General features: G+C 43.4%; 1 protein-coding gene across 1 annotated transcript in view; it reads right to left on the reverse strand.

The window, feature by feature from the left end:
* The window catches only part of DHX29 (DExH-box helicase 29), a 980951-nt gene that overhangs the window by 49198 nt on the left and 903818 nt on the right, over positions 1–27935 (reverse strand). Inside the window, exons 22-25 of the mRNA XM_078675085.1 lie at positions 22567–22703; positions 19462–19552; positions 4029–4343; positions 3639–3770 (exon numbers count right to left, since the gene is read on the reverse strand). Coding sequence (XP_078531211.1) covers positions 3639–3770; positions 4029–4343; positions 19462–19552; positions 22567–22703 — 675 coding nt within the window. The remainder of the gene's footprint in view (positions 1–3638; positions 3771–4028; positions 4344–19461; positions 19553–22566; positions 22704–27935) is intronic.

Consider the following 27935-nt stretch of genomic DNA (forward strand, 5'->3'; position numbering starts at 1 on the left):
TTAAGTGAATCGGACCAGCCAGGGAGTGGGGAGGGGGGTCAATTCTTCAGGTGATGTCTTTATTCATTCTTATATTTATGTTGTGTATTATATATGGGGAAAAAGATTTTCAATAAAGAATTCAAAAGGCATGGGTGGTTGCATGGGAATGCCCACGTAACGCCCCCTCTGCCCTAAGAAACGCAAAGCAGTGCTTCGCGCTACTTTGAGGGTGCTTTCCAGCAGAAAACAAGTTTTGCGCTGGAAAGTGAATAGCAAAAATAAACATTTTTAGCTGGTTAGCGTGATAAACAAGCTAAAAATGTTTGTCTATCCCCCCCAAAAGAGTCCGAAAGCGCCAACATGAGCATGACGAGCAAGTGCTTGAAAAACATCCAATATAGTACTTGGGGATATTCGAAAGGTGAGTAATCTGCAGTTAGAGTTCTCCATCAGAAAGGGTGATTATACCAAGGAACACACCAAACAAGACAAAAGCTAGGAGATCTGACATTACAGAAATTCCATCCTGAATCAAGGTCTTATTAAAGTTATTACGCCTACCATATTATACTATAATTGCTGCCAATGCCAGAATGAAAAATCAACTTATATTTCTTACCATTAATAAATTACAGCTGGGCTTTGGTCGACTCATCAACAGAAACTCTTACTGCCCAACCTAAACACACTTACTCCCAAAACAATAGCACATATAAATAAAAGGAGGGGTTCCATGCAAAGAGGGACATAGTCTACCCTATCATCCTTGTCCTCTAGAGTCTACCACTAGCCACCTTCAGAGGATGCTTCTTTCTGCTTGCCAGCCTACTCCACGATTAAGCCAGAGTATTTTTTTCAAGAGCAAGACCTCCAGGAACTGTCAGTGCAGCCATGTAACCAGGTAGACCATTCTCAAGCCTGTGAAAGTCAGAGGCTTTTCCAATAGCACCACAGGATGTTCATGTATCTTAATTCTTAAGCAACACTTATATGTGTGACATGAAGCAGGATCTCTATAGGATATTGTTGATGCCCCTGACACACCATGACCACATTTTGGCTCTCAGTGAAACACTATAAGTGTGACGGATATGCCCAGGCATAGGTCCCATAGCTCAATTTGCTATGGGGCTCAACTCAAGCCAAGCTGCAACACACTGATGAGGCCCCAGAAAATCAAAATCACTGAATGGCTGCATGTGGTCTTATAAAGATGAAATGTGGCATCCCAACTCAGCTGTGACTGTTCCTATTGGAGCAGGACCATGATTGATTTATAGAGGGCTGGCCTCAGTTGTCAAAGTGGGAGTATTGGGGTATTGGAGAGGCACCATATGCCCATACTTTTTTAATTTAAAATAAACCGTTCCCTTACTTTTTATGAAAAAGCAAACATGCCGGGCCGATTGAATCCGAGAGTTGAAATGCTTCAGCTGAAGTGTATGGCAGGGTGTCTCCTGTGCTGTGAAACTGGGGGAGGGACAATGACGTAACAGTAGCCCTCGCAGCTCACGTGGTGTGAAGGGGGCCCAGAGCTCCAGGCGGCCCCCTCCAGCAATGTGCACGGGCGCCCCTGGCCTTAAAGGTCCTTAATGGGTCCAGAGCATGGGGAGAGGGGGCCCTCTTTAAATCTTGCAGGGGGCCCCCTCAAGTTTCGTTACAACACTGGGGTGTAGGTTTCTGGGTTTAGGACAGAGGTGCAGGGTAAAGTTTTGGAGCACACTCCAGTTAGAAATGTAGTGAAGATTTAGAAAATAATAAGGTGATCTGGCAAACAATGTTTGTACTAATTATGAAATACAAAAAGGCATGGATTATTTACAAAATTAAAAAGTGGAAAACAAATCCCCTGTAAGAGAGTATTTATATTTTATAGGAGATCTGTGCTAAATGGTTCATACAGCTACAATGGAGCACCAGGACATTTTGGGAAATTCATAAGGTTTATGGGCAGAAAGAAGTAAAGTATCATTAACACCACATGTCTTGCAATGGTACTACCCATTAAACTTACTGTAGATTTGTTGCAAAGTCATTCTGTGCCCTGGGCACCCCCTACATTTTTGCTGACTGGTACTGGTGGTAACTGACTCTGACTGACCCTGGGCTCTGCTTAACCAGGCCCAGGGCCAGTTCTATGCTGAAAGAGACACTTAGAATACAGTGAGTATATCTACATACACTAGGGTACACTATGTGTTGGGGGTACCTCTGTGATTGGCATGACCTACCCTAAAAGGCCCTAGTACATAATAGGGAAGAAAAGAAGATTGAGAAGTGATAATAGTCGTGACAAATAAGTGTATCCAATTTCTTGAGATTTATACACAATAATTGGCTTCAGGTCCCAATTGTAGTGCACCCCGTTTACACCCTTGTCCTGATGAAGACCCCGATGTAAGGCCACAAGTACGCCTACTGCTGTAGCATGGGGTCGAAACGTCGACGGCTACCTTCTTTCTTCCTCAGTTGACACCGCCCGCATTTTTTGGATATACCAGTGTCAATATAGACAATTTTTATAAACAATGGGATATGTTATGACCCCTTTCTTTGGCTCAGGGACCTGAAGCCAATTATTGTGTATAAATCTCAAGAAATTGGATACACTTATTTGTCACAACTATAATCACTTCTCAATCTTCTTTTCTTCCTTTATCACAGCATCATGCTATTTCACTCCCTTTCCTTTGGGGCACTATTACCAAAACTTATAAATTGTATTATTTGCTCATTGTGATTAATTTACAATGCGTTTAGTGTTTTGTTATTATTGTTTTAATAAATGAAAATATTGTTTACACAGTTCACAGGGACCCTCATTTTGTACGGAACACTCCAGAGGTCGGACTTCCAGAAGTTTGACCGGGAGCTCGTCGCAAGGCTATCCAGCGAAACCTCACCAAATCCGGACTGGCTGAGAGCTCGAGAGACCCCAGGAAGAAAAGCTCCAGAAAGGTTTTTAAGTCAGAAGGTAAAAACGTTGACCGAGACCTACTGTGAGGGTCGGCCTGAAACTTTGACCCGGTCTATCACGACCAGACGTCTAGATAAGGCGCTTTAGGTTTCTATGTGCTATATAATGCTAAATCTTTAAAAATTCATATCGCCAGTTCCCTACATTGGAGTTTTATCGTTTTGGTGACATTTTAAAGATACAAATATTTCCTATTTTTGTAAATTGGTGTTGGATTTTTATTGTGCATTGTGTCTTAATTATTTACTGAATTTGTGTTTTTAAATGCTTTGCATACCTGTCTTTGAAGTTAAGCCTGCCTGCTCGCAGTCAAGCTACCAAGGGTTGAGCATGGGAATAATTTTCTAAGACCTATTCTGAACCCTATACTGTGTTAGTGGTCTTATTATCAGTGGCAGATATATATTTGCCCCTACTAATAATCCACTTTCCAACAAGATTGCACAACATTCATCTTTTCAGAGCTGATTTTAAGATAGTTATTGTATTTAATATTTAACTGGCAAACATCAATGGCCTCAAACCAACAATAAACGGAAACAGCCTAAAGTAGAAAAAGATGCATCACATTCATATTATGTAAGGCAATGCCTAATCCAACAATATGTAAGTTTCATGAACTACACAAGCCACAAGAAATTATATAAGCCAGGGAGCAGAAAAAAACAGAAATTAGTACCTGAAAGTGGATCCAGCCATCTACTGAGAGCAGACGTTCTCGGTGCTGAACTTCTATATCACCGCCAAAAAGCAAAATAGGAAACGGGGAAACCAAAGTTGTTTCTTTCAAGTACACCTTGCCATACTTCACCTAAAAACAAAACAAACATCTGTTGCAACACATAGATAAGCAATATTCGTTCAAGAGCAAAAAGAGCTGGAGAGAAGTAAGGTCAATATTTTCACAAGCACAGGAACAGGGAAACTATACATAGCTGAATATGCTTGTTTGCCAGAATTTTTTTTAATCTGTGACACATGTAAATTAACACATCAATTACAATACTACAGATAATGTATGCTTGGGTTTCCTAGTGATATCTCTGAATCATTTTGAATGCCTTATTACCTTCTCTTGGTACAGCAGCCATCCATAGGTCTGTAGATCTCTGTTGACCGAAGAGGGGTGGACGTTGGCTTTGCCCTGAGCAGTTTCTGCAATGCATGGGATCTTTTCTGTGATGTCAACAGACTTGGTACACTGAATTTTCCCAACGCTATCATACAGGCCCGCCGTCAACACAGCTTTGAGTACAGATATCTCTTGGGGAGACAAGGGCTTTCTGACCCCGTTTTCATGGATTCCATTTGAGCTTTCATGTGATGTTTTACAGGAAACAAATCCTGCAGCTCTCACTAGCCTCACCAATTCCTGCTTTACATCCTGTAAAGGTTTCATAAAAGATTTTACATTAGTATAGTAAATAGCAGAGAGTACTGTCAACATTATTTTTTCTTCAAATGTTGCTGCATTTATTACAATGGACTTACCATAAAATGTGAGTGTGGAACCTAATTCCCCAATCAATTTAGGAACAGGGAAAAGAAGATTAGCAGCTTCAAAATAGTGCATATGCTAATTTCGTACCCAATACTAGTAGACTGCGATGTTGCTTATAACCCTGTGTTGTGCGATATAGGTCTGTTTGCTTTCTCCTAACCTTTTGCACAGCAGACAGCGGTGGCACCTTGTGGCAGAAACCAATCTGCAGTTTATTTTATGATCACCGTATTACAACCATAAGCAAAACTTGCAGCAGTGTCTGATTAAGACTCAATTACCCTGTAGGCGCCATCTCATATGTGGGAACTCGTAGCACAGACAATCTGAACTGTTTAACATTTTCAGAGAAATAATGGAACTAGAAACAGTGAGAAGAAATAGTTGCCTGTAATCCTAGTTCTCCTCCCGGGTAATTGCGGTATTCCCATAGGTTAAATTATTCAGCAATTAACATTTTGTGTGGCACCCAAAATTAACAGTAATATCCGACTATAAACCAATTACCTAGATTTTGCCAACAGGCAATTAACCTGCAGGAGCTTGCTTCTCGACATAATATTAATTTCTAGACTGTGCAATAAATCGGCCAACCAAGGTCCAAGCAAGAGATTCTACAGGGCAATATTATTCTAATAGCAGTAGTATTACCGTTGATAAATGACAACGTTCTACCGGAGTCCTATGTCGTCCATTCCACGCTAATTATATGCAAATGGAAGCTAGAAAAAGATAGGTCGTCCTGGGAGTCACAATTCCAACAGAGCAATTCTTATTTCAGGTGTAATTATTTGAAAGAGCAAAGTACCGCGTTCGGCAAAGCATCCGCCCCACCGCGTCCACGACAAAACAACTGGGGGCCCCTGTGGAGACTTTGGACCCAAAAGCATGCCATTGGGAGCCAGAAAGTGGCAAAGATAATCAGCATGGCTTCAACCTGTTGAAGCACTGCTGTTAGTCAGGGAAATTCAGGCGGCATCAGGATCAACTGAAGGATTGGCTACGTAGTTGGAGATCGGAGTGGGAACGATTGGCACCTTTATTCTCCTACAACTTCATTTTTAATAGAGAGTGACAGTACGGGAATAAGGGCTGCTTCGGTTTCTTATGCTTTTGCTTGGACTTTGACTTACTGGAGGACTTAAGCTGCCAATGAGACTTCTCGATGGTGCAGCATCAGGAGTGGTTCAGAGCCCAAAAGTTGGAAGGGAAAAGAGGGCTTACACTAGGCTCGAGGCTTTACTGTGTTCAACGACATACAGCTTTGTGGTCCCAGATCACCTTCGGCTGCATGAGGACGCTCTCCATGCATGACGTCTAGTTGTACCCCAGACCACAGCACCAAAGACACACCTCATGCGAGTCTGTGGCCGACATTTGTTTTCGGCAGCCATGGCTTGGTTGGACGCCTGTAGTTTTAGAAGGGGGCATTGTTCCCTTGCTGACTGGATTTAGTTTTGGGAGTCGTCAAAAGACCGGAAAAAGGGAGTGTGGCGCTCAAGATTAGTGTTCTGAAGTGTGGAAAGAAAGAAAATTACATCGGAGCACAGAGGTTGAGCTTAAATGCAGGTTCTGCAGTGGAATTAATTCTACATGGAAATGCATTGCACCCCCTTGTGACGTGCTTGAGCACCTCTATCAAACGCTTCTGGATCCAGTCTGGCGCCAAATACCTCGAACATGCTGCAATACCGTTGATAGACCTTGAAAAGGTTTTCGATGCAGTTAGTTAGGATTATCTCTATGCATGCAGGGAGAAGATGAACTCGGGGAGAAGTGGATTACCGGCGTTAAAATATTATATGCCAGCCCGACAGCTAGAGTTAGAACAGGCGTAGTGGTTTCTGCCCAATATGGGATATTCCGCGGCACGAGGCAGGGTAGCCCACCGGTGCTGTTTTCGCTGGCAATGGTGCCCCTGGCTGCGCTGTTCCGCCAAGGGGGGATGGGACTGTGACTGGCATTTGACCAAATTCTACATGTTGTTTCCTTATATACAGATGACCTGCAGATTTATTTACAGGAGGCAGTGGCCAGATCAGCGACGGCTCTGAAGCTCCTAGACAGATTGGCAGTCCTGACAGGGCAGCCAGTAAACAGAGTAAAGACTTACCTCTTCCCAGTGGCAGGGCCACTGCAGAGACAACTTACACTTCTGGGGGACCTTAATTGGGCTCAAACTACGTATAGATATCTGGGCATACATGTTTACCACTCACTGCTGGATATGCATGAGGGTAATCTTGATAGGGTGCTCCGGTTGCTCAGATCCTGTGTAGCTTTTTGGAGGGCACTGAAACTGCTGATGATGGTGCATATATCATTGACCAACCTTGTAATGTTGCCCAGATTATTGAATTATTTTGTGAACCTCCCTCAAGTGTTGCCCAGAAGTTGGTTTGCCCCTCTAGATTAATTAGTGCGGGGCTTGATGTGGAGAGAGGGTTGCAGAAGGGTCTCACTGACAACACTGCAACTCCCGGTCTGGAATGGGGGTTTCGGGGTGCCCAAATTTTAATTTTATTATTTGGCCTCCCAACTGCAGTGGCTGGCCCAATGGCCGGAGGACGCAAATGCGGGGGGCACATTCAAGGGAGAATTGAGTGCACTCAACACCCTATTGCTGGGCAAGATACTAGACTATAAGGTGGCAACCACTTACAAGTCAACGTTACAGACCAAGGCACTACAGTGCTGGAAGAAAGGTCTGGCTAGGCTGTCCTTGACCCCCAGGTATTCATCAAGGCTTCCCTTGGGGGGCCTTCCTCATGGAACGACATGCCAAAAATTCACCTCGGACCAGCTATCAGAGTGAGAGGAGGTGGGCCTCAGGACGGTGGGTGACATATACCAAGAAAGGACTCTGATCCCATTTGTGAAACTTGTGGAGCAATATGGGTTGCCAGTGGGTCAGTTTTACAATGTGAGGCCCACGTCCGCACTTTCAGAGAACTATGGGGTGGAAGAGGAGAGGAACCGGATACACCGCCTTTACTGCATGCATTGATTACCTTAGAGAGCGCTGGCCACCAAGTAAAGTAGCTATATATGAGACTAATGGAAACATAATTGACAATGTTACCTAAGATCGGAGAGCGCTGGGAGCACCTATTAAACAAACAACTCACAGATTGTGAATGGGGGAGAGTCTTGGCGTCGCCCAAAACAATATCGCGTAACACAAGACTGCAATATATCCAGTTTAACTATGTGCATATAACGTATTTGATCCCACACAAGATCCATAGGATCCATGGAGGAGAGGCGCAGGAGTGTGCGAGATGTGCCCAAGAAGATGTGGACTTCCTCCACATGGTTTGGGCCTGCCCAGTGCTGACCACCTTTTGGATTAAGGTGGTCCGGAGAACGGGGACGACATTGGAAAGAGAATTAGGCACCACTGTGGAGGTGTGCCCTTTAGGCCTCTTCCCCACCCACCGAAGCAGAAGGTAGGAAATAAATTCATTGCCTAGGCCATGGCCCTTGCAAAGAGACGAGTGGCGATGTCTTTGAAGTCCAGCATAGGGCCACAAATAGAAAGCTGGAAAACAGATCTCACATACTGGGCTGAAGCAGAGTCGAGGGCACTTCTCAGGGAAGAAGCAAGAGGGGTGAGAAAGAAGCCAATAGCGGATCAGTGGAGGGAATTGGCAGGAGCCTGGGAAAGTCTGGATTTAGCAGAAGAAGAGACAGATTGAGGGGTAAGCATTGAGCAAACAGACCAACATATCAGAACATATATGGAGAAAAGGGAAAAAGGCGTGACAATCAACAGACTTTCAAAGGAGGGAGCGCACGCATAGTACTGCAAACATCACAATTAGGTCCCCGCTTAGCAGATAGTGAGACTACATAAAGACACCAAATGGCTGACCCGCTCCCGCAGGAATACCCAGACACCACACAACATAGATAAGCAACAAGGAGCACACAAGCGGAGATGGGAAAGGCACAAAGTATAAGGTACAAAGTTATAATAGGTCTCCATTGAAACCGGGAATACATGTACACGAACGTGAAATTAGTGAGAAAAAAGGGTTCCCCGATACTGACCAAGAAGAGGTAAACAACGCCAGAGAATGCAGGTCTATAATGTAGAAAGATGTCAAATGAGGACAACTGAGTTACAATAAAGCAGAACCCTATATTCCTTTCCTGAAAAACGGATTGAGATTTAAAATATAAAAAACGTCGTTGAGATTGTATTTCATATATTCTGTTAAATGTCAAACAGTAAGATTGGAAATGCCAATAAACAAATGTTTTTAAAAAAAGTGTAAAGTGTTCTACGTGTTCTCAAAGGAAGAACACTAGAAAAAATGTTTCTTGTAAAAGAACCCATGAAAATAAAACAAACAAAGTATGTGAAAGAGACAGCAAAAATCCACATAGATGGATACACCCTTTATCCATTTCTATGGAAGGCTTCAAGAATAAACACGTCAATAATAATAATAATAATAAAACCACTTATAGAGCGCATGGTTACACTAAAAACAGTGTGTCCCCGCGCTAAGAAATGCTATCGCTCCCTGAAGAGGCCGAGAACTGGGGATAGTCTGCACCCCAGGCTACAGACTAAGTTATTCCCTTGGAAACAGGTAGGTTTTAAGTTTAGATCTGAATAATGTTTCAGAGGGCTCCATGCGCAGGTTGAGGGGGAGACTATTCCAGTGCTTGCTCGCAAGAAAGCGGAAGGAGCTACCTCCCATCCTGCTCCTGCGCACACGCGGGATTTGAAACAGCATTGTTCCAGCAGATCTAAGGTCCCGGGAGGGGCGGTGTATGGTAAGAAGGTTGCGCAGGTACCTTGGCCCTTTGCCCTGTGCAATGCGGTGGGCAAAGCAGAGGGCTTTAAACTTAATGTGCTCCTCAATGGGGAGCCAGTGAAGTTTTTGTAGTGCTGTTTTGCCGGAAGCCCTTCGCGGGAGATTGAGTACCATACGGGTGGCAGCATTTTGGACACATTGTAGTTGGTGCAAACATTTCTTGCTCAATCCTAAAAGGAGGGCATTGCCATAGTCCAGATGTGGAGTCACTAGGGCATGAACAAGAGTCTTCCTAGCACTGATAGGAAGCAGATCAAGCACTTTACGGAGTGTTTTTAATATTCCAAAACATTTGCTCGTGATTTTGCTGATCTGTTGCTTGAAGGAAAGTTCCGCATCCAGCCATATTCCTAGGTTCTTGATCGAGAGTGCTGGGCGGGGGACAACTCCTAGATTGGCAGGCCACCAGGCCTGCGACCAGGCCGTGGAGGACTTGCCTACCATCAATAGCTCAGTTTTGTCGCTATTGAGGCGAAGGCAGTTATTATTCATCCAATCTGCTACTGAACGCATACAGTTGGAAAAATTGGTGGCGTCCTCAGCCTGATTGTTGGATAGGTTAATTATCAGTTGGGTATCGTCAGCGTATGTGACGATATCCACACCAAAAGTTTCCACCAATTGGGCTAGGGGTTCCATATATAGATTAAATAGCGTCGGGCTCAGACTTGAGCCCTGTGGAACCCCGTGTCTCAGTTTGCGAAGAGACGATTTGTAGGGCGGACAGTGCACCTGAAAACATCTGTTTTCAAGAACAGATCCTATCCACTCCAGGGCTGGTCCTTCCACTCCCAGATCAGAGAGGCGAGACAGCAACGTTGAGTGCAGCACGGTGTCAAATGCTGCACTAAGATCTAACAGAACCAACGCTGCTGTCTGTCCCCCATCAGCAAGTTGTTTCAAATGTTCAGTGGTGAAGAGGACCGCCGATTCGGTGGAGTGGCCGGCTCTAAATCCTGACTGAGTGGAGTGGAGTAGAGAGTTTTCCTCCACAAATTTCATCAGTTGGCTATTTACTATCTTCTCCACAATCTTTCCGCAGAAGGGGAGGAGGGAGATAGGGCGGAGATTTTGTAGCTGAGAAATCTGTATATTTGCTTTCTTTTTCAGGGGTATTACTTGTGCCGTCTTCCAAGCGACAGGCACATGACATTCCTGGAAGGACAGGGTGATCAGGTGTTCGATCTGCTCGATAAAGCAGTCAATGACTTCCTTACAGCGGTTGGGGGCAATCACATCCAGAGGGGAGCCAGACTTGATGCTATTAATGATAGTGAGCAGTTCAGCTCTCTCAGGAACTAGAAATTGAGTCAAATGGGTCTTGGTGGCGGAGGCGCTTCTCACTCCCACCTCATTGATGGGTGTGGTATCGGTAAAGGTGGCATGTATTAAATCTACTTTTTTTGTGAAAAAATCAGCGATGTCATCGCATAATTTATTGGTGTATGTGTCTTGGGCCTCAAGTCTAGTAGGGGTCGTAAGCTCTTTGTAAATCAAAAAGAGTTCTTTGGTAGGATTTTTAGCAGATTCTACACGACCTTTGACGTGAGCGCCTTTGGCTGATCTGACAAGTTTATAGTAAATGTTTAATTCTTTCTTATAGTTCAGCATCTCAACTGAATTATAATTTTTCCGCCAACTTCGCTCAGCCTTTTTACATTTGGCTTTGGCTACTTTGAGTTCGTTAGAGAATCACGGGGCAGTTTTCACTTTCCTGACAGGGGCTTTTAGAGACCAAGGTGCTACTGTGTCTAGCGCCCTCGACACCCATTCCTCATAGTTGTCCCATGCTTTAAGCAAGTTGTCAGTGGGAGGGGGAGGGTCATTAAGAAGGGCAGTTTTGAAGTTTTCCTGTGTGAACTTCTTCCAGTTCCTAACTTTCGTGGGTGCGGTTTTGTTTCCATTATCTTCCTGCGGGCCAATCTCCACATTGAAAGGAATGGCAAAATGATCTGACCAGATAATTTGCAATGGTATGGCAATTTTTAATCCTTCACAGTTGGCAAAAACGGGGTCGAGAAGATGGCCACGTTGATGTGACGGGGCAGTCGATTGGAGTTTAAGTGACCTAGACTCCAGAGCTTCCATCACCTCCTGTGCCTCCTTACAATTGGGATTGTCAAAATGTAAATTGAAATCCCCCAAAACAAGGAATTTTTTGTAGCGAAGAGAGTATTGGGTTATCAGTTCAGTAAGCTGGTTGCAGAACTGAGAGGTTTTGCCTGGAGGCCGGTATAGAAGGATACCGTCAAACGATCGAAAAATACACCCCCGAAAGAAGCAAAGAAAAAAACGCTCCAAAACCAGAAGGAGAGAACTAAACGCTGTGTACCATCACATCTAAGGGATACCACTCGCTGAATTAAGGCAAGAAGTTAATGAAAGAAACCATGATCCAAGAAACGAAAGTTCCAATGAAATAATAAGTCAGGTCCTGCTACAACACTTGAAGAAAGGAAAAGCAATAAACCGACTGCAAATGTTTCTACGAGCAGATAACACAGGTAATCAATCTCGCATGAGAAAGAAACTTTAGTATCAAATCTCTTGAGTGAGTATCTCCTCAGTAGAGATAACAGAAAAACCTACCTACAGATAGGAAAAACCAATGTAGGGTCTCAAAGGAAGACAACCTGTCATCAACAGCAAGTACACACCTAAAAAATAAGACCTGCAAAGACAGAAACGCCACAGCTGGCGACATTACACTGCCAAGCATACCATAATGTAGTTTTGAGTCAAATTACAAACCAGGAACATTTCCCTTAAAATACAGCGACAGTTGAAAGAATGGAACAGGGCTATGGGACACCCAGACTGTCCCTAAACCTACCCAAAGCGGCATAAGCTTGGGCAAACAAATGAGCGCCACCAAATGGCATGTCAAGTAAAGAAGACTGGTCTGCCTCTGAAATCCAGTAAAATGTAGTCAAGCTCTCTGGCGTAATGCCACAGAAGATTCCATGGATCGACCAATCGAATCACTGGAGTCCATTCCACACCTAATGATTAACCTAGCTGCCTGTTGCCCATCCGAAATCAACTGACACAGTTCGTTCCGATTAGCCTCCAGAAACAATGGCAAAAATTGCTGTAACGAATCCCATAAGGCATGAGAAAAACGTTCAACGATGATACTTGTGTTAATGGAACGTTAAGCTGCACTGGTGGAGGAGAACATATGTTTTCCACAAGAGTCTTCATCAATCGCAGTATGAGGAATAGTATCCACATCTTGGGAAGCTGTAGCAACCTGAACCACAACACTGTGGTGTGACGGTTGACGAAGGAGGCAAGCAGGATTATTGAGGGCAGGGCAGTGGTCCCAAGGCGCACCAGTAAAATATCATATAATGCCTCACAAAAGGGTACCACTGACTCAGTCCCTAACCGACCCAGGTGAAGAACCTCAATGAGGGGGTCTGTAGATTTCTCCACCTAAGGCAGAGTCAAATGTAGATCAGCCATCCTTTTTAACATATCTACCAAGGAAAAGCTGGCTTCCCAGGCAAGGCCAGGAGGGGATAGAAGGCTAGATAGAATACCTTAGTATTCTGTGCAACATGCGCTGTTATAGTGCACTCTCCATCTTTGGGCCAAGAAAGAGTGCAACTCAATATGCTTCCATTAAAAGCAGTGACAGTGTTTTGTACATGTGATGCTGCCAAGTGTAGACCCTTGTCCGGCACATGAGTTCCAAGCTTCATTTTGACATGGAAGCAGCAGGAATGAAAGTTCAACTTGGTGATCCTGGGACTGCATTTACATAATTGTACAGGCTCAAAATAGGCCCATGCACATGTTTTTGCTGAAACTGCAGCACATACTAGAAAACTGCTATAGATGTCTACACCTTATATACAAACTCACATTTTAATTTATGCATTAAAAGCAGCAAAGTTTCACTTAATCCAGTTTATGGACCTCTGCATCAGTACTGAACAAGTTCATGACATGGACACAATCCTTCTATATGAATGAATGCCTTTTAGACCCTCTCCATGTAAGCCTATGAAGTTGCTAGCTGGATAAAAGCCAACTGTCTCAAGCTCTACACTGACAAGACGGAAGTAGTTATCTTCGGCAATAACAGACTCACGCCCGGTACCCATGCAAGGAACCTCAGAATAATCTTCAACAGCAACCTGGACATGGCTGCACAAGTCAACGCTGTCACTGCATCCAGCTCTCACAACTTAAAGATGTTGAGGAAGATTTTCAAATGGCTTTCCAGCAACACTAGAAACACTGCCACTCACACGATAGTCACAAGCAAGTTGGACTGTGGGGACACCCTCTATGCCAGGATCACCAAGATACTCTATAGAAGTCTACAAACCATCCAGAACTCTACAGCCAGATCCATCCTCAACCTCCCACACACATCTCACATCACACCACACATCAGGGCGCTCCACTGGCTCCTGATTCAAAGACCTGCACATTTCAAAATGCTCACACACACATTCAAGACACTTCACAACTTAGATCCTACCTGAGCGGTTGCATCTCTGGCCACTAACTTGCACATACCTCATGCATAAAAATAACCATATCAGGAGGACAGGCGTTCTCTTACATCGCTCTCGCTCCTAAAGCATGGAACAGACTCCCATTTCACATCACAGCCTTCTCCTCTCTTCTTGAATTTCGCAAGACCAGGATTTTCAATTAACCTACCTACCACTGCCAGGGCTAGGCACACATGCCTGATGAGCACCAGGATACCCTCTTGGGTGATAATGCACATTACAAATACACATAACAAGTAACATTCCAATGTTTTGCAGTCCACTACAGTGGGAACTGTTGAACAGAATCAATATCAAACTTGACATGAGAGGACTTTACACAGAATAGTCTGTTTTTGTCATCCGATGTAAATCTGTTCAGTAGTTACTGAGATATTTGATTACAAAAAAGTATTGAGCAAAGTTGGAAGAGTTACATTTTTGCATATTTTGAAAGTAGATTTAGTAAAAAAAAAACACGAACAGATCTGTTAAAGACCTGGTTTTCAATTAGAAAGCAAATCCAATTGCTCTAGTACTCTGTTTTCCCCTCATTTATTCAATTCTGCTACACCTCCAGACTCATTTGGGAACAGTTTAAGAACCGCTGAATGGCACAGATTTAAAGTTTAGTACAGCAGCCATAACACAATGCAAGCAGCGCTCACCCTGTTCTAGAACGCACAAATTGAAGAACAAATGCCAGACATTAAAAAAAAGCTTACATTGACACAGAAGAAAAGGGAAGAAAATGAGCCTTTCAAAGTGTTATTCGTCAAATAAAAAAAACCAGAAATCAAAGGTGGCAAAACACACACCAAACTATTCAAAGGTTTTGTGCATTTCATAGCCAGAGCTAGTTTTTGAGCCCACAAAGCTGCAGACATGGGACTGGTCTCAGGCTGCGGTTAAAAGTTACATCCTTCGGACAGAGCGGAAGTTTGATGGGCATTTGGACAAGGCATAGGCACAGCAGTGGGCCACACCCACTACCCAGAGCTTGCTTTGAACAGGCGAATGCCATGTGCAGCAGGCATTGGGCAATAGGAGAGATAGGCCATCCATCGAGAGCCAGCATCCTTGTGTAGTAGGCTCTTGAGGTACAAGACTGGGTGTAGGCACATGACCACAGTATGCACAAAGCTGATACCCGAGTTATGGGGTCTATGGGGCATATTTACATTGAAGTGGCGGAGCGCTGGTTAGCTCCAAAATAGCTAACGCCACACTCCATCATGTTAGAAACGCAGGGAGGCACTGTATTTACAATAGTACGATGCACCCTTGCATTTCTCCCTGCGGTGGTGCTAAATTTAGTTGCCTAGCGCAAACGCAGGCACCCTTTCACCATAGTGCAAGGGTGCTTAAGTTGAGGGATAAGGTGTCCCTTCCTGCACATAAACAATCTGAATGCCGATTTGAAACTTGTGTGTATGCTGCATTGTACAACACCCATTGCCCACCCTTTTTCACGCTAAGTATAGAGTGAATGGGTGCCTTATTTACAAGGCGGCGTTAAGTGGCTTAACGCCGCCTTGTAAGTAAGGCAAAGCCCCTATCACCACAGGAACGTCAGAAAAAGTTATTTTTTGAAAAGCATTAAAATTCAACTAGAAAAGGTGAAGGGATGATTTGTTTATTGAGCAAACTGATGCAAAGCTTTAAAACTGCTGACAGCTGCCAGTCCAACATAACACTGCATGTCTCTTCTCCCAATGCATTGCTTACAACCTCACACATTATATCTGTTGGACCTGGAATCTTTTGGTGTGGTTTCCCCTGTCATTTTGATCTCCTGTTTTTGACTATTTGCTGATTTTAGTGCTCTGGGCACTTTACCACTGCTGACCAGTGCTAAAGGGCATGTGCTCTGTGTCTAAAATGTTATAGTATTTGGTTTCTAAAGGACTAGTATATTTGATTCACTAATAGTGAAGTGCTCTACATGTGCCCAGAGAATGTAAATAAAATGCTACTAGTGGGCCTGCTGCACTGATTAGGCTACCACATGAGAAGCCTGTCAAACATGTCCCAGGCCTGCCACTGCAGAGCCTGCCATGTCGACCTGGCAAGTACACCAACTTGCCAGGCCCAAACCTTCCCTTTTATTACATTTAAGGCACCCCTAACATAGGCCCTAGGTAGCCCCAATGGCAGCGTGCAATGTAGTTAAAAGGTAATGCATGTACCTTTGTGATTTACATGCCCTGGTAGTAAAAAACTGCTAAATTCTTTTTCAATACAGCAAGGCCTAACTCTCCCATAGATTAGCATTGAGGCTGCCTTGTAACACGTTATAAGTGTAGCTTCAAAACGGGAGCAGATAGATAATTGGAGTTTGGAGTCTCTAGGCTCACAGTTTAAAACACATCTTTTTGTGAAGTTGGTTTTTAAATCGCAGGTCTGAAAATGCCACTTTCAGAAAGTTGGAATTTTCTCACTTAACCATTCTTTGAATTTGCCCATCCTTTGAATACACGAATGGGTGGGATGACAGCTGGACTTTGCGAATTCACTCTAGACAGTCCCATACAAGGAAGCTGAGGTGTGTCCTGTATATCCTGATGGACCATCTCCAGGCTGATCAGCCTTCCTGAGCTAGAGTGGTGGGAGGAGCGGACCCTTGCACCAGAATAGGGATGTGCCTGCCCCCACGGAAAGAGTTGCATAAACCCCTGTAGTGTGCCTGGAGCCAGGGCCAGGAAGAGCAGGGTCTTGTGCAAAGAGCTTTCTTTGAAGTCTTTCTACTTCAAAGGCTAAAATGGGTAGAAGTACTGGACCTCTGACACCATATACTCAGAACACTTCTGGACTGAGGATATTCTGCCAGGAAGAAGAGATGTTGCGCTGCCAGAAAGAACTGCTACTTTGTTTCTTGCTTTGCTGTGTAGGCCTGCTGCTTCTTGCCTGGGAGTGAGAGGACTGGAATTCACTATCTGCATCCTGATTTCAAAGTTCACCAAGGGCTTGGCTGAGCTTGCTTTCTGTTGCTGCAGTCTCAGGGACATCAAAGACTACACCTGCATCTTGCTACCAGCACCTGAGCTCCTCCGCTGTGCGTCCTGCCTGGCCAAGTGGTGCCAAATCCAGTTCTGAGCCCTTGGAGGTGAATTTGATGCTACAACCAAGAAATCAACGCATCGACTCCAAGCATCAGTTTGGAACCAGCACAATCCAGTGAAATCGACGCATCACTTATACTTGCACAGAAGCCGTGGTCCCCGCTCGCCAAGTGTGTGTGACGCATCGACAGCGACTTACAACGCAGGCCTGACTTTGTTGCAGCATCTCCAAAGAACCACCACTTCGTAAGTTTCGAACACGGCCTCACTGAAGTCTGTGACACATTGTTCCGACTCCAACACAGTCTTGACCCTGGATGGCCTCTCGTAGACGCAGCACCTGCGACCAGTGGTTTGACATCAATGCATCATCGATACCGTGTCCACTTAAGGAAAAGAGGTCAAGCATTGCAACTTATGCATCATCTCCTCTAGGCACTGCATCATCCCTAAGCTTTAAAGTCTCATTGACCCTGCACCGCCTTAACGAACTGATGCATCACATGCATCCGCAACGCCTCACCTCCTCTGCGCCATGCATCGTCTGTGATTTCCAATGCATCCAAGGTTACCTGTGTCTGGGTGACTCCTGTATCCGGCCTGTGCTCCATCGCAGTCGGACGGAACTTGTGGATTTGCCCTGATCAAGTGCGACCAGATAGCCCCAGTTGGAGCGATTGTCTTCTTAGCACTGCATTTTGATTAATCTTTGAAAATTCATATTTTAACTTGTGTATGTTGGATTTCTGTTGTTTCAGTCTTGTTTTATTCAGATACATATTGGCTATGTGTGTGTGTGTGTGCAGATACTTTACACATTGCCTCTATAGTTTAGCCAGACTGCTTGGTGCCAAGCTACCAGAAGGTGAGCACAGGTAAGCTTTTAGTGTGTACTACACTTAACCTGACTAGAATGTGGGTCCCTACTTGGACAGGGTGTATACCTCTGCCAACTAGAGACCCCATTTCCAACAATTTCCCAGATGGCATTCATTATTCTGCAGTGCAAGGATTTATAGGGGCATGCTTCACATAAGCAGTCAAAGGGTTGCCTTTTTTTCTTTTAAGGAGAATTTAGAGAATATGTATATCAAAATGTTCTAGTCAGGTGATGGTCACTTCACCAAGTCCTGCCCTTGAACAACCAAAGCATTCTCGAAATAAGTGGGCTCAACCTTCTTGGAGAATAAAAAAAAGAACATTGAAGCTCTACTAAAAAATACTAGAGCAAATCTAAAGAGAAAAATCAAAGTTCAGAATGGCAAAAAATCAATGCGACAGAAAACAGTATTCTTATTTAAAAGAGATTACCAGTAGTGCTTGAAAATGCTCCCAGAAAACAAACTACAAGAGTAACGATACTAGGACAAAAGCAAAATAGCGCATGTGCATGGGGGTCCTTTTATAGGTCTTTTAAGGCCACAGCCTTAAGGATAAAAGGAGCTTTCCTGATCGTGTCTAAATTCCTAAAAATGTTACAGTGTTGCAAGATGCAGCCCTGTCACAGATGAAGCTGTGAGTTCTAAGACAACTGTGTTGTGCAAAAATCACTGATTGGTGCAAATTCTTCCCATAAAGAGTACTTGGGAGCATATTTGCATAATTGTCACACACTGCAGCGCAAAAAGTCACCTTGCTTCGCTGCCCTGCGTGACAGGGAAAGAGTAAAAATGCGTTGGAGCCCTTTAGGCAGCCTCGCGAAAACAAAGGCCCCTTGCACCACGGTGCAAAGGTGCCTGCATTGCATGCAGGATTGTTTTTGTGCAGGAAGAGATACCTTCCTGCACAAAAACAATCCCCAGAGCCATATTCCTCTTTCTATATGTGCTCTCCTGCAGCACACATAGAAAGAGGAAGTAACAGGGAGAAATAGAGATATGTCACCCCTTCATGCCTCCCCTAGGAAAGCGCTTTCTTTTTGGAACATTTCCAGGTGTACCAATTTTGGTAAATCTGGGAATGCATCAAAACGCATGGGAGCTGCTTGGGAAAACCAATGCAAAGCCCATGGAACACCTTCCCGTGTCAGATTAAGGCAACGCAACGATTTGCGCTGTGTTGCTTTACTCCAGATGTATGGAGCCACTCAGGGCCACGCAAAGTGGCCTTGCATGGCTCCATACATCTCACTTAAAGTTTGCATCCCACATGTACAATATTGCGTGGTGCAAAAGCGAAGCACATTGGGTCATAAATATGCCTTTGGTGATTACATGGTGCATCTAGGTAGTAGATGCTGCTGCTTTCATGCTCTTTTGAAGTGGCGCCAAAAGCTTTCTAAGATTACAATAGCTGCGTGGTGTAGACGCTTCCACTCATGGTAACTGCACAGACAATAGTACATGTGCATAGTTTGTGTATGCAAGGTATGATTAATAGGACACAATTTAGAACGTCCTTTGCCAATGCCAAGTGAGCATCTACTGTAAGGCTTAAGAAATTTAGACCACTGTAAAGGATATGAATGTTCATTACACAATATAAAATATAAAAGGGTCAATATTTTTAAATAATAACAGGTGGGGGTAACATTTTTAGGACTGGCTGCTCAAGACCAACATATTTCCAAAAGTATAACGTGAAGAATTTCTAAATATACCTCAATTGTTAACAGCGCCTTTCTGTTCAGAAAATGTTTTCTGCAGTAAGACATCTCAGAGTGGTATCCTTCAGAACGAAGACGTTTCCACCTTAATAGAAAGAAATACAAAGGGTCATGGTTGGCGATGGAATTACGGAATGCACTTGTTTCTATAGCGACAGCAGAGGAGGGTGGGGGTGAATACAGCAAAGAAGTCGACCTTCATGAAAGTCAATATAAATGTGTGTCAACCTTAAATACTATTGTTTCAAGACTTTCTGTGGTCAAAGCTATATGAACGTACAATTATATTAGCTTTGTATCCTTAATCTCTAACGAACACAAGTACTGTAATGGTCTCAGACAAATGTATTATATATTGGTGTTACAATTTAAGGATTCCATTCTCATTGCCCATGGTCAAAGGCTGTGCATAGCTGGGTTGGTGGCACATAGGGCTAGCTGGAGCAGGAGCAGTTCCCAGACCCCACCCTGTGCTCTGGAAAATGCTGCTAGTCGCAGGGTCCGGCCACAAGTCATGCGCAGCACCTATATCATGTTATAAATAATAAAAATCATTAGGCAACTAGGCACATACCCAGGCCCTGTTGCACAGCCAAGTTTAGCCACATGTATGGCTAAACGTATCGAATGGATGCCATTGAATGCAACAGATCAAGTCATGCCCTATGATAAACCCCCAGCTGTGCATGGCTTAAGGGTGGGCACAGCGGACAATGGAAGTACTAAAAGTTGTGCGCAAGTCCTGGACAAGAGGAGGCCCTGCAAACAGCCCACATGCAGTGGGTTGGTTGCACAGGAGATAAATACCAGCCCTGCAGGCAACCACCGCTGCGCATGGACAATGGCCAAAGGTAATGGGGACTGGCTGCACTTGATGTTAGGTGTATTAAACCACAGCATCCCATGGCCGAAGGACCCGCACACCAGAAATTGGATGCACACTGGGTTAGACACAGAGCCTGGGCACATACCAGACCCTACATCTAAAGCCTGAGCGGAAGGGATGGCTGCATGTCCTTAGGCCCACCACCAAAGCCCTTGACCAACCAAAGGTGGGACAGCAAAGGTGACCCACACTGCAGGTTTGGAGCCCAAAAGCCTCACGTTGCAGCCAAAGCCCGTTCAGTAGAGGTTGCATCACAGGTGGTCGGGTGCATTATATGTCACATATGATTTCATCAACGTTGTCATCTTAGATGTCATTTATGAAGCCATATGATATATCATCCCTTTGTGAAGTTTTAAGAAGTACATGGTGCGTGCGTAATTTATGTTTTATGTAGCTAAATGTCGAGAGAAAGAGATAGTCACTGATTCTGACCAGCAAAGAAAAATCACCATAATGGCAAAACAGTCTGATATTATAAAGGCCATGAAATACATTATACAAATAAGTTACTGCTAAAAACAAAGGGCTATAATTATTGTTAGTAATCAGGTCGATCGCTGCAAGTCCAGAACAAGCCTACAGAATTTATGTAAGTGGCAAAAGAGTGCAGGAATAGCATATGTCTGTATAATTCAAAGAAACTAACAATCTTGAACAGACATACGCATCCTAGACCGCATACATTTATTACAGATAGATATTTTTCCAAGAAGTCTTTCTAATGTGCAGAGATTGCCAGACACAGAGCAGGGATCACAAGCAAGGTAATGCCAAAGATCTGCAACCTCCATCTAGAACCTTCATTACTCTGAAGGAAGTATTTATGACTTTGAGGCGTGGCACAGCAAGTCACCTGGCTGCGCTGCATCACAGGGAAAGGGCAGGAATGCCGTATTTATCCCAATACAGCACATTCCTGTCCTTTCCCCAGCACTGGCACACATTGGGATGCCTAGCCCCAATGCCGGCACCCTTGCACCAGGGTGCACGGGTACATCTGATGCATACAGGATTGTTTTTGTACAGGTATGGGCACATTCCGACACATAAACAATCCTGAGAGGCAGACTTCTCTTTCTATGTGCTCTGCAGAATACAGCACACATAGAAAGATGAAGTAACAAGGAAAAAAGAAAGATATTTCAACTGGTAACGTCTCCCCTGAGAAGGCGTATCTTTTTGGCACGTTCCTGTGTCTATCAGTTCTGGTCAATTTGAGAATGCGTCAAAAACCATGGGAGTTGCACCTTCTCAGGGTAGAGTAACGCATTGTGTTACTCCTGATTTATAAAGCCACTCAGGGACACAGAAAGTGGCCTTGCGTGTCTTCATAAATCACAGTTTTGTGTTGCATGGTGCAAGCGCAATATAACTGGGCTGATAAATATGGCCCCCTGTATGTAGCACTTGGAGCCCAAGGGTTCACTCCACCATGTGCTGCATTGTCATATGCTGAAAAATTAGTATTGACAGAGCCTTTTCAACCTCATCCATACAAGGACTAGACTTTCAAAGAGGTTATCAACACATGGCGAGCGCCCGCTCACATTCACAACCTACCATCACCTTCCTTTCGTCTCTTTTAATGATCTGACTTGACAGCGCTGCTGTCGCCAAACAATTATGTGAGAACCACCAGAAGAGGGGTGTTTGGTTCCTCCCACATGTTGGGAGCCATGAGTATACGTTTTGATTGGGCAGAAGCTCTGTGCTTCCACAAAAAAGTACATGCCCAGCAGTCATCATTTTGTTTATGTATCCAGATTATTGAGGTTGAACTTTCAAGGGCACACTCATAGCATTCTAATGCTATTAAAGTGTCTTAGATAATGAGATAACTTATGGTGTTTTTCTCTGGCAGCAGCACAGGTGAGAGGAAGGCAGTCATTAACCTAGACAGAGTTCTAGGTCTGTGTTGACAGTGCAACTGCCACCTGACCTTTTAACCTACATTAATATTATTCGACAGTTGTTTTCTTCTACACAAATACATATCCATTTCAATGCTATCTACTTGTAAGGCTTCACATTACCATACAACATTCTTGTAAAGCAGGACCTTTTGGCACTGCCACTGCTTGTTTTAATTATTTCATTTTATTACCAGCTTACCTCGGTAACACACTCTAACACACCTTGAGCGACAGATTGCATTAAAAGCAACTACTGGTAAATTACAACATATAAAATTAGAGCATAACTGACATTACCCTAAGTATGCATTATAGATTGTCAAATGGTCAGAGTTTGCAATAGCCATTGCAGATTTGGCCAAATCGGCTTCATCTTTTCGTCCAATTGGTGTTGAAAATGGGGATTTTTCAGTCATTGTTGCAGCAAGGGTTGCCTGGACACAAAGAAACGACAAAATGAAAGAACATTTAAGAAATAAAGAAAACGTACTTGAAATCACAGTTCTCTATTATATTGACTGGAGCCATCAACAAAATTACAGGTGGGCCGGAGATTAAAATGCGAAACAAAAGGGGATGATGGACGGAGCGTTTGAGCAAATCAAACACTCACCCCCAGTCAACTGATCTGGGTTTAATCCACCACCATTCTTTAGCCCACTCAGCCACCCCATTTCAGACATGGCTATATGCAAATCAGTCTGACCCTGTGCCTCATTGGAACAGTACAGCCCGAACTGCCAAGCCATGTCTTCCATGGACCGGAAACAAGCATCCTGGGACCGGTTTCGGATTCATAATCCTCATCAGCCAGGATATCTTGAATCCAGTGGCCAAGTGAGCAAGGAACTCACGTCTGAGCATACCCTGCCACACTTAGGGCGAACAAAGCGAAACAAAAGGGGATGATGGACGGAGCGTTTGAGCAAATCAAACACTCACCCCCAATCAACTGATCTCGGTTTAATCCACCACCATTCAAGATAGCCTGGCTGATGAGGATTATGAATCCGAAACCGGTCCCAGGATGCTTGTCCGAAATATTCCAGGTCTTTTCGTTCATCACAAACCCTTTCTTGAAAAGTGGAGTCACATCGCCAATAGATGCTCGCGAGACCTCATGATCTTAATTGTCGGCACTGCCAAAGAACTAGCAGCGGCAATTAAGACGGAGATCGAGGAACTTGAAACTAAACTTAGAGCTTCAGGGAATATAGATGAGGCCATCAAAAAAATAGAAGAAGCAAATAGAGAATTAGAATCCTTTAGTGCCTATCTAGATAAACGCAAGAACGATAAATTGATTAAAGATAAACGCTATTATACATTAGAAGGTACATACCCCTACTTAAAACAGGATTTCTATAAACAAAATCATTACGTAGATGAGACTAGATCCAACCCACAATGAGTTAATAACTTTACGGATACCTCAGACTCTGAAAATGAAGGCACTAATGCATTCTATGATACAGAGGCCAATTATAATCAATACAATGGCCCCCGTTCAAAGCCTTTTTTATCCAACAGGGGCCTCCGCCGTGGACGCCCCAGAGTTCATTTCCAGAGTCACAACAGGGGAAATTTCCAGCAATCACACCACCAACAACAACCCCAACACCAACAACATCAGCAGCTAGAACCCCACTTTATTCGCAAAACACGCAATCGCCAATATTGGGGCCAGGGGATGTGATCCCCATATTTAACCTTTCATCTAGTACCATTGACTCCCAGGCAGAATCCTTACTATCGAAGGGCCTTTTATATGTTCCACATGCCCATGTGAACATTTTTGAATTACAAACAGATGTCATTTCCTTTTTTAGACGGATTAGACTTAAGAAATACTTTGCATCAATGGAAAATCCGAATGAGACCCAAAGTGAGGCTAGACAGCTATCATTGCCGTCTACCTTCTATCCCACTTTAGACCAGCTCGGCCCAGAGGTAGCGGCTTTTGAACTTGTTGTTCTACAACAATTAGAAAGGGCCCTCCGCTTTATACCCAAACCTGTTTACAATCCCAGTAAGGAGGAATCTGAATCACTTAAATCTTTGAAAAACAATAACAGACTAGTGATCAAAAGCTGTGACAAAGGGGGCGGGATTGTGGTGTTAGATGCGGATCTTTATGAATCAAAGATGAACATTATGTTAGCAGATGTCACTACATATTCGAAAATCAATGTGAATCCCCTAGGTAGGGTATCCCAAAAAATGTTGACTCTTACTAACAAGGCCCTGTCATCTGGAGACATTGACCACAAAGAGTTTGACTTTTTGAATTTTCACCAAGGAAAAACAGCATGCATTTACGGCATGCCTAAAATTCATAAAAGCCTTTCTGACCCCCCATATAGGCCCATTGTATCGACCATCGGAACCAATACCGAACCTTTGTCCAAATTTATAGATTTTTTTCTGCGCCCCCACATACCTAAAATCAAATCCTATATCAAAGACACGGGCGATATGATAAACAAAGTTGAAAATCTGGCTTTTAACCCTAGAACAGACATTATGGTAACAATGGACGTCGAGGCACTTTACAGTAATATACCCCAAAAAGAAGCGCTTCTAGCTACCAGCTGGTTCATTGACTTGTTCAATATAGAGTGTCCGAAAGAATTTTTACTGGATCTTCTACACGTTGTTCTAACTGAGAACATCTTTGAGTTTGGTGACACCCTTTACCGTCAGATAAAGGGTGTCAGCATGGGGGCCTCTGTGGCGCCTTCGATTGCCAATATTTATATGGCGGCTTTTGAAACAAAATTCATCCACAATGAGGTGGCCCCATTTTATGAGTCAGTTTCCCATTGGTCCAGATATATAGACGACATCTTTTTTATCTGGACCAATGGGAAAGATACCTTATTTGAGTTTCTCCAATGGATCAACCTTACCGATGTCAATTTAAAATTTACAGCCCACCATAATGAACAACAAGTAGAGTTTCTTGACCTAACCATCAAAAATCAGAACAAATTGATTGTCGATCTTTTTGTGAAGCCTACTGCGAGGAACACTCTCTTGCATTTTAAGAGTTTCCACCCTCGTTGCCAACGTGAAAGCATCCCTTTCTCCCAATTCCTCCGGATTAGGAGAAACTGTACCAATTTAGCTGACTATGATGCGCAAGCCAGCATTATGCGCCAAAAATTCTTGAATAGAGGATACCCCCATAGACTAGAGAGGGACTCGTTCAAACGAGCAAGATTTTATGACCGTGACTCACTTCTTTGAAAAAAAAAACTAAAAGAAAATACCCAACTCGTTTGTGTTACCAAACATTCCACCCTAGATAACACAGTGAAGCACATTATGAATACTAATTGGCACATTCTCAATTCCAACCCTACATCACAAGTTAAGTTAAAGGATTTAATTGTGCATTCACGATTTACTGTCAACCATCCTAGGTCTGAATTTGTCCAAAGGACCATCGACAACAACTTCCCCGTTAAAGGTACAGTGAGATGCTCAACCTGTAAGTCATGTCCGAACATCATGGGAGGTGAGTCATTTGAGCACAATGGTTGTCGTGTAGACGCAAAAGACATGTGGAATTGTAAGACTGCGAATTGTATCTATTTCATTTTATGCCCCTGTCATCTAGGGTATGTTGGGGAAACATCTAGACCTGTTCAAGTAAGACTTACAGAGCATCGCTCTACTATTCGTACCTACAAAATTGCGGCCCCGCTGGTGAAACACTTTCTTGAAAAACAACATGCGCCAGATGAATTTAAATGGCGCATTATTGAAAAGATTAGACTTCCTGAAAGCAAAGGTGGAAACAAAACCCGTAAAAAACGAGAAGTTTTTTGGATTTTTTCTCTTGGGACATTTAAGAAAGGTCTCAATTCAGAAATCCCCTGGGAAAACGCTATCAACTAAGATTTGTTTCCTTAGCCCTTTGGGCTTCTGTTTATCAGTTCCCCTCTTTTGTCTCTTTGTTTATCAGTTCCCCTCTTTTGTCTCTTTACTTACCTTCCTGTGATTGTATTGGATTCCTGGCCTTCATTATTATTATCATTATCATTATTATTATAAGTTTGCTCATCCTATGCTCCGTATGTAAAGCCACCACTAAATTAGTGTGAGCACTTGAATTTGTCCCTTCTCCCTGTGTTTATTTCCAGGTGTTCCTTTCCCTGTACCCTAGAAAGAGGTATGATAACATCTCTCCTTTGTAACATCTCTCTTTTGTGACATACGCTCTTTACTCTTTAGCAATCCAGCACGGATTGCTTTCGAAAAAGAGGTTATCATCTAAAGAATTTAATATTCCCTACATCACCGCCATTTTCCATTCTGTTGCTATTTACACGGACCGAGCTGAGCAACATTACCGTTTAGCATCGTGTATTTTTTCACAATTGGCAGCCATGCTGGTTGCAGCAATTGGATGAAAATAAAGTCCGTTTTTGATACATTGTGGCATCTTTTGTTGCGTGCATTGTATATTGACACTAGGGGCCTTGTTGACACTAGGGCTCTGGGTTCTTTTTTGAGAATTCATCCGTTGCTTATATCGTGTAATTGTTGGTTTATTTTTACCATTTTGAAGATGACCCTCTCGGTATATAGGGCTCTATAAGTCTGTTTTTTAGCTCCTTGACTCATTCCTATACTTTCTATATGCCCCGCCCATTGAGCAGCCCATATATACAGCGTGGTCTGCCGCGTCGCATTGACTCTAATTTCGTTCGACGGCACGCCATATCACGATATCGCCGCACGCCTCATCCTGAACTTTGCGTGCTATTTTGATCAGGTAACACTTTTATGGACCTGCGATTCTAAGGCTATAGATTAGGACTTCATAGTTAAGTAACTCATTTAGTTGTAATCACGTTTAATTTTTTTTTTAAAGTCCATCAGTGGTTACCTGTAACTGAGGATATTCCCTTCCGGTTCACTAAATAGAGGTTTTTTCTCAATTCGGCCATATTCACTCGGAGACCTTTTAGTATTGGAGTTTGTTTAGTTAAGCATGACATCGAGCTCTCTTGCAATTAATTATGTGTCTAACGCTTGCCACCACCATTAATGATTAATAACTCTCATCAAGCGCCACATATGTCCAATTCGAGCGCCCCTCTATTTACAAGCGCCGCACATTTCTACTGTTGGAGTCTATTTAATCAAGCATGAAATCAAGCTCTTTTGTTATTATCTATGTAACTAACGCCTGCTATTACCATTGATGATTAATAACTCTCGTCAATCGCTACATATGTCTTATCTGAGTGCCCCTCTATTAACAAACGCCGTATATTTCTAACTCTAGCGCTTCTTTATTTTTAGCCACTATCCCGTGAATTACAGAAATCCCACTATTTTATCATTCAACGTTTGGTCTCCGTAAAATACTGACCACGTTCATTGGCTTCAGGTAGCTATTCACATTTACATCCCTGAGCAATACCGATAGCTTTTAAGCAGCGAGTGCAGATATTGACTTCTGGTCATTACTCTTTTTACCCTTTAGATCTTGTATAGCACCATTTCTTGCCGCTTTCAACTGGATTTACACGGTATTAATACGAAGAATTAAATCCCGTGAGAGATCACAGAAGGTAAATAGTCCTTTACTAGCTGCCATAGGATCATAAGTAAACCTGTTTCAGCTATTAAACCGGATCTGTCTATATTTA

The sequence above is a fragment of the Lissotriton helveticus genome, chromosome 2_1, assembly GCF_964261635.1.
Source record: "Lissotriton helveticus chromosome 2_1, aLisHel1.1, whole genome shotgun sequence".
NCBI lineage: Eukaryota > Metazoa > Chordata > Amphibia > Caudata > Salamandridae > Lissotriton > Lissotriton helveticus.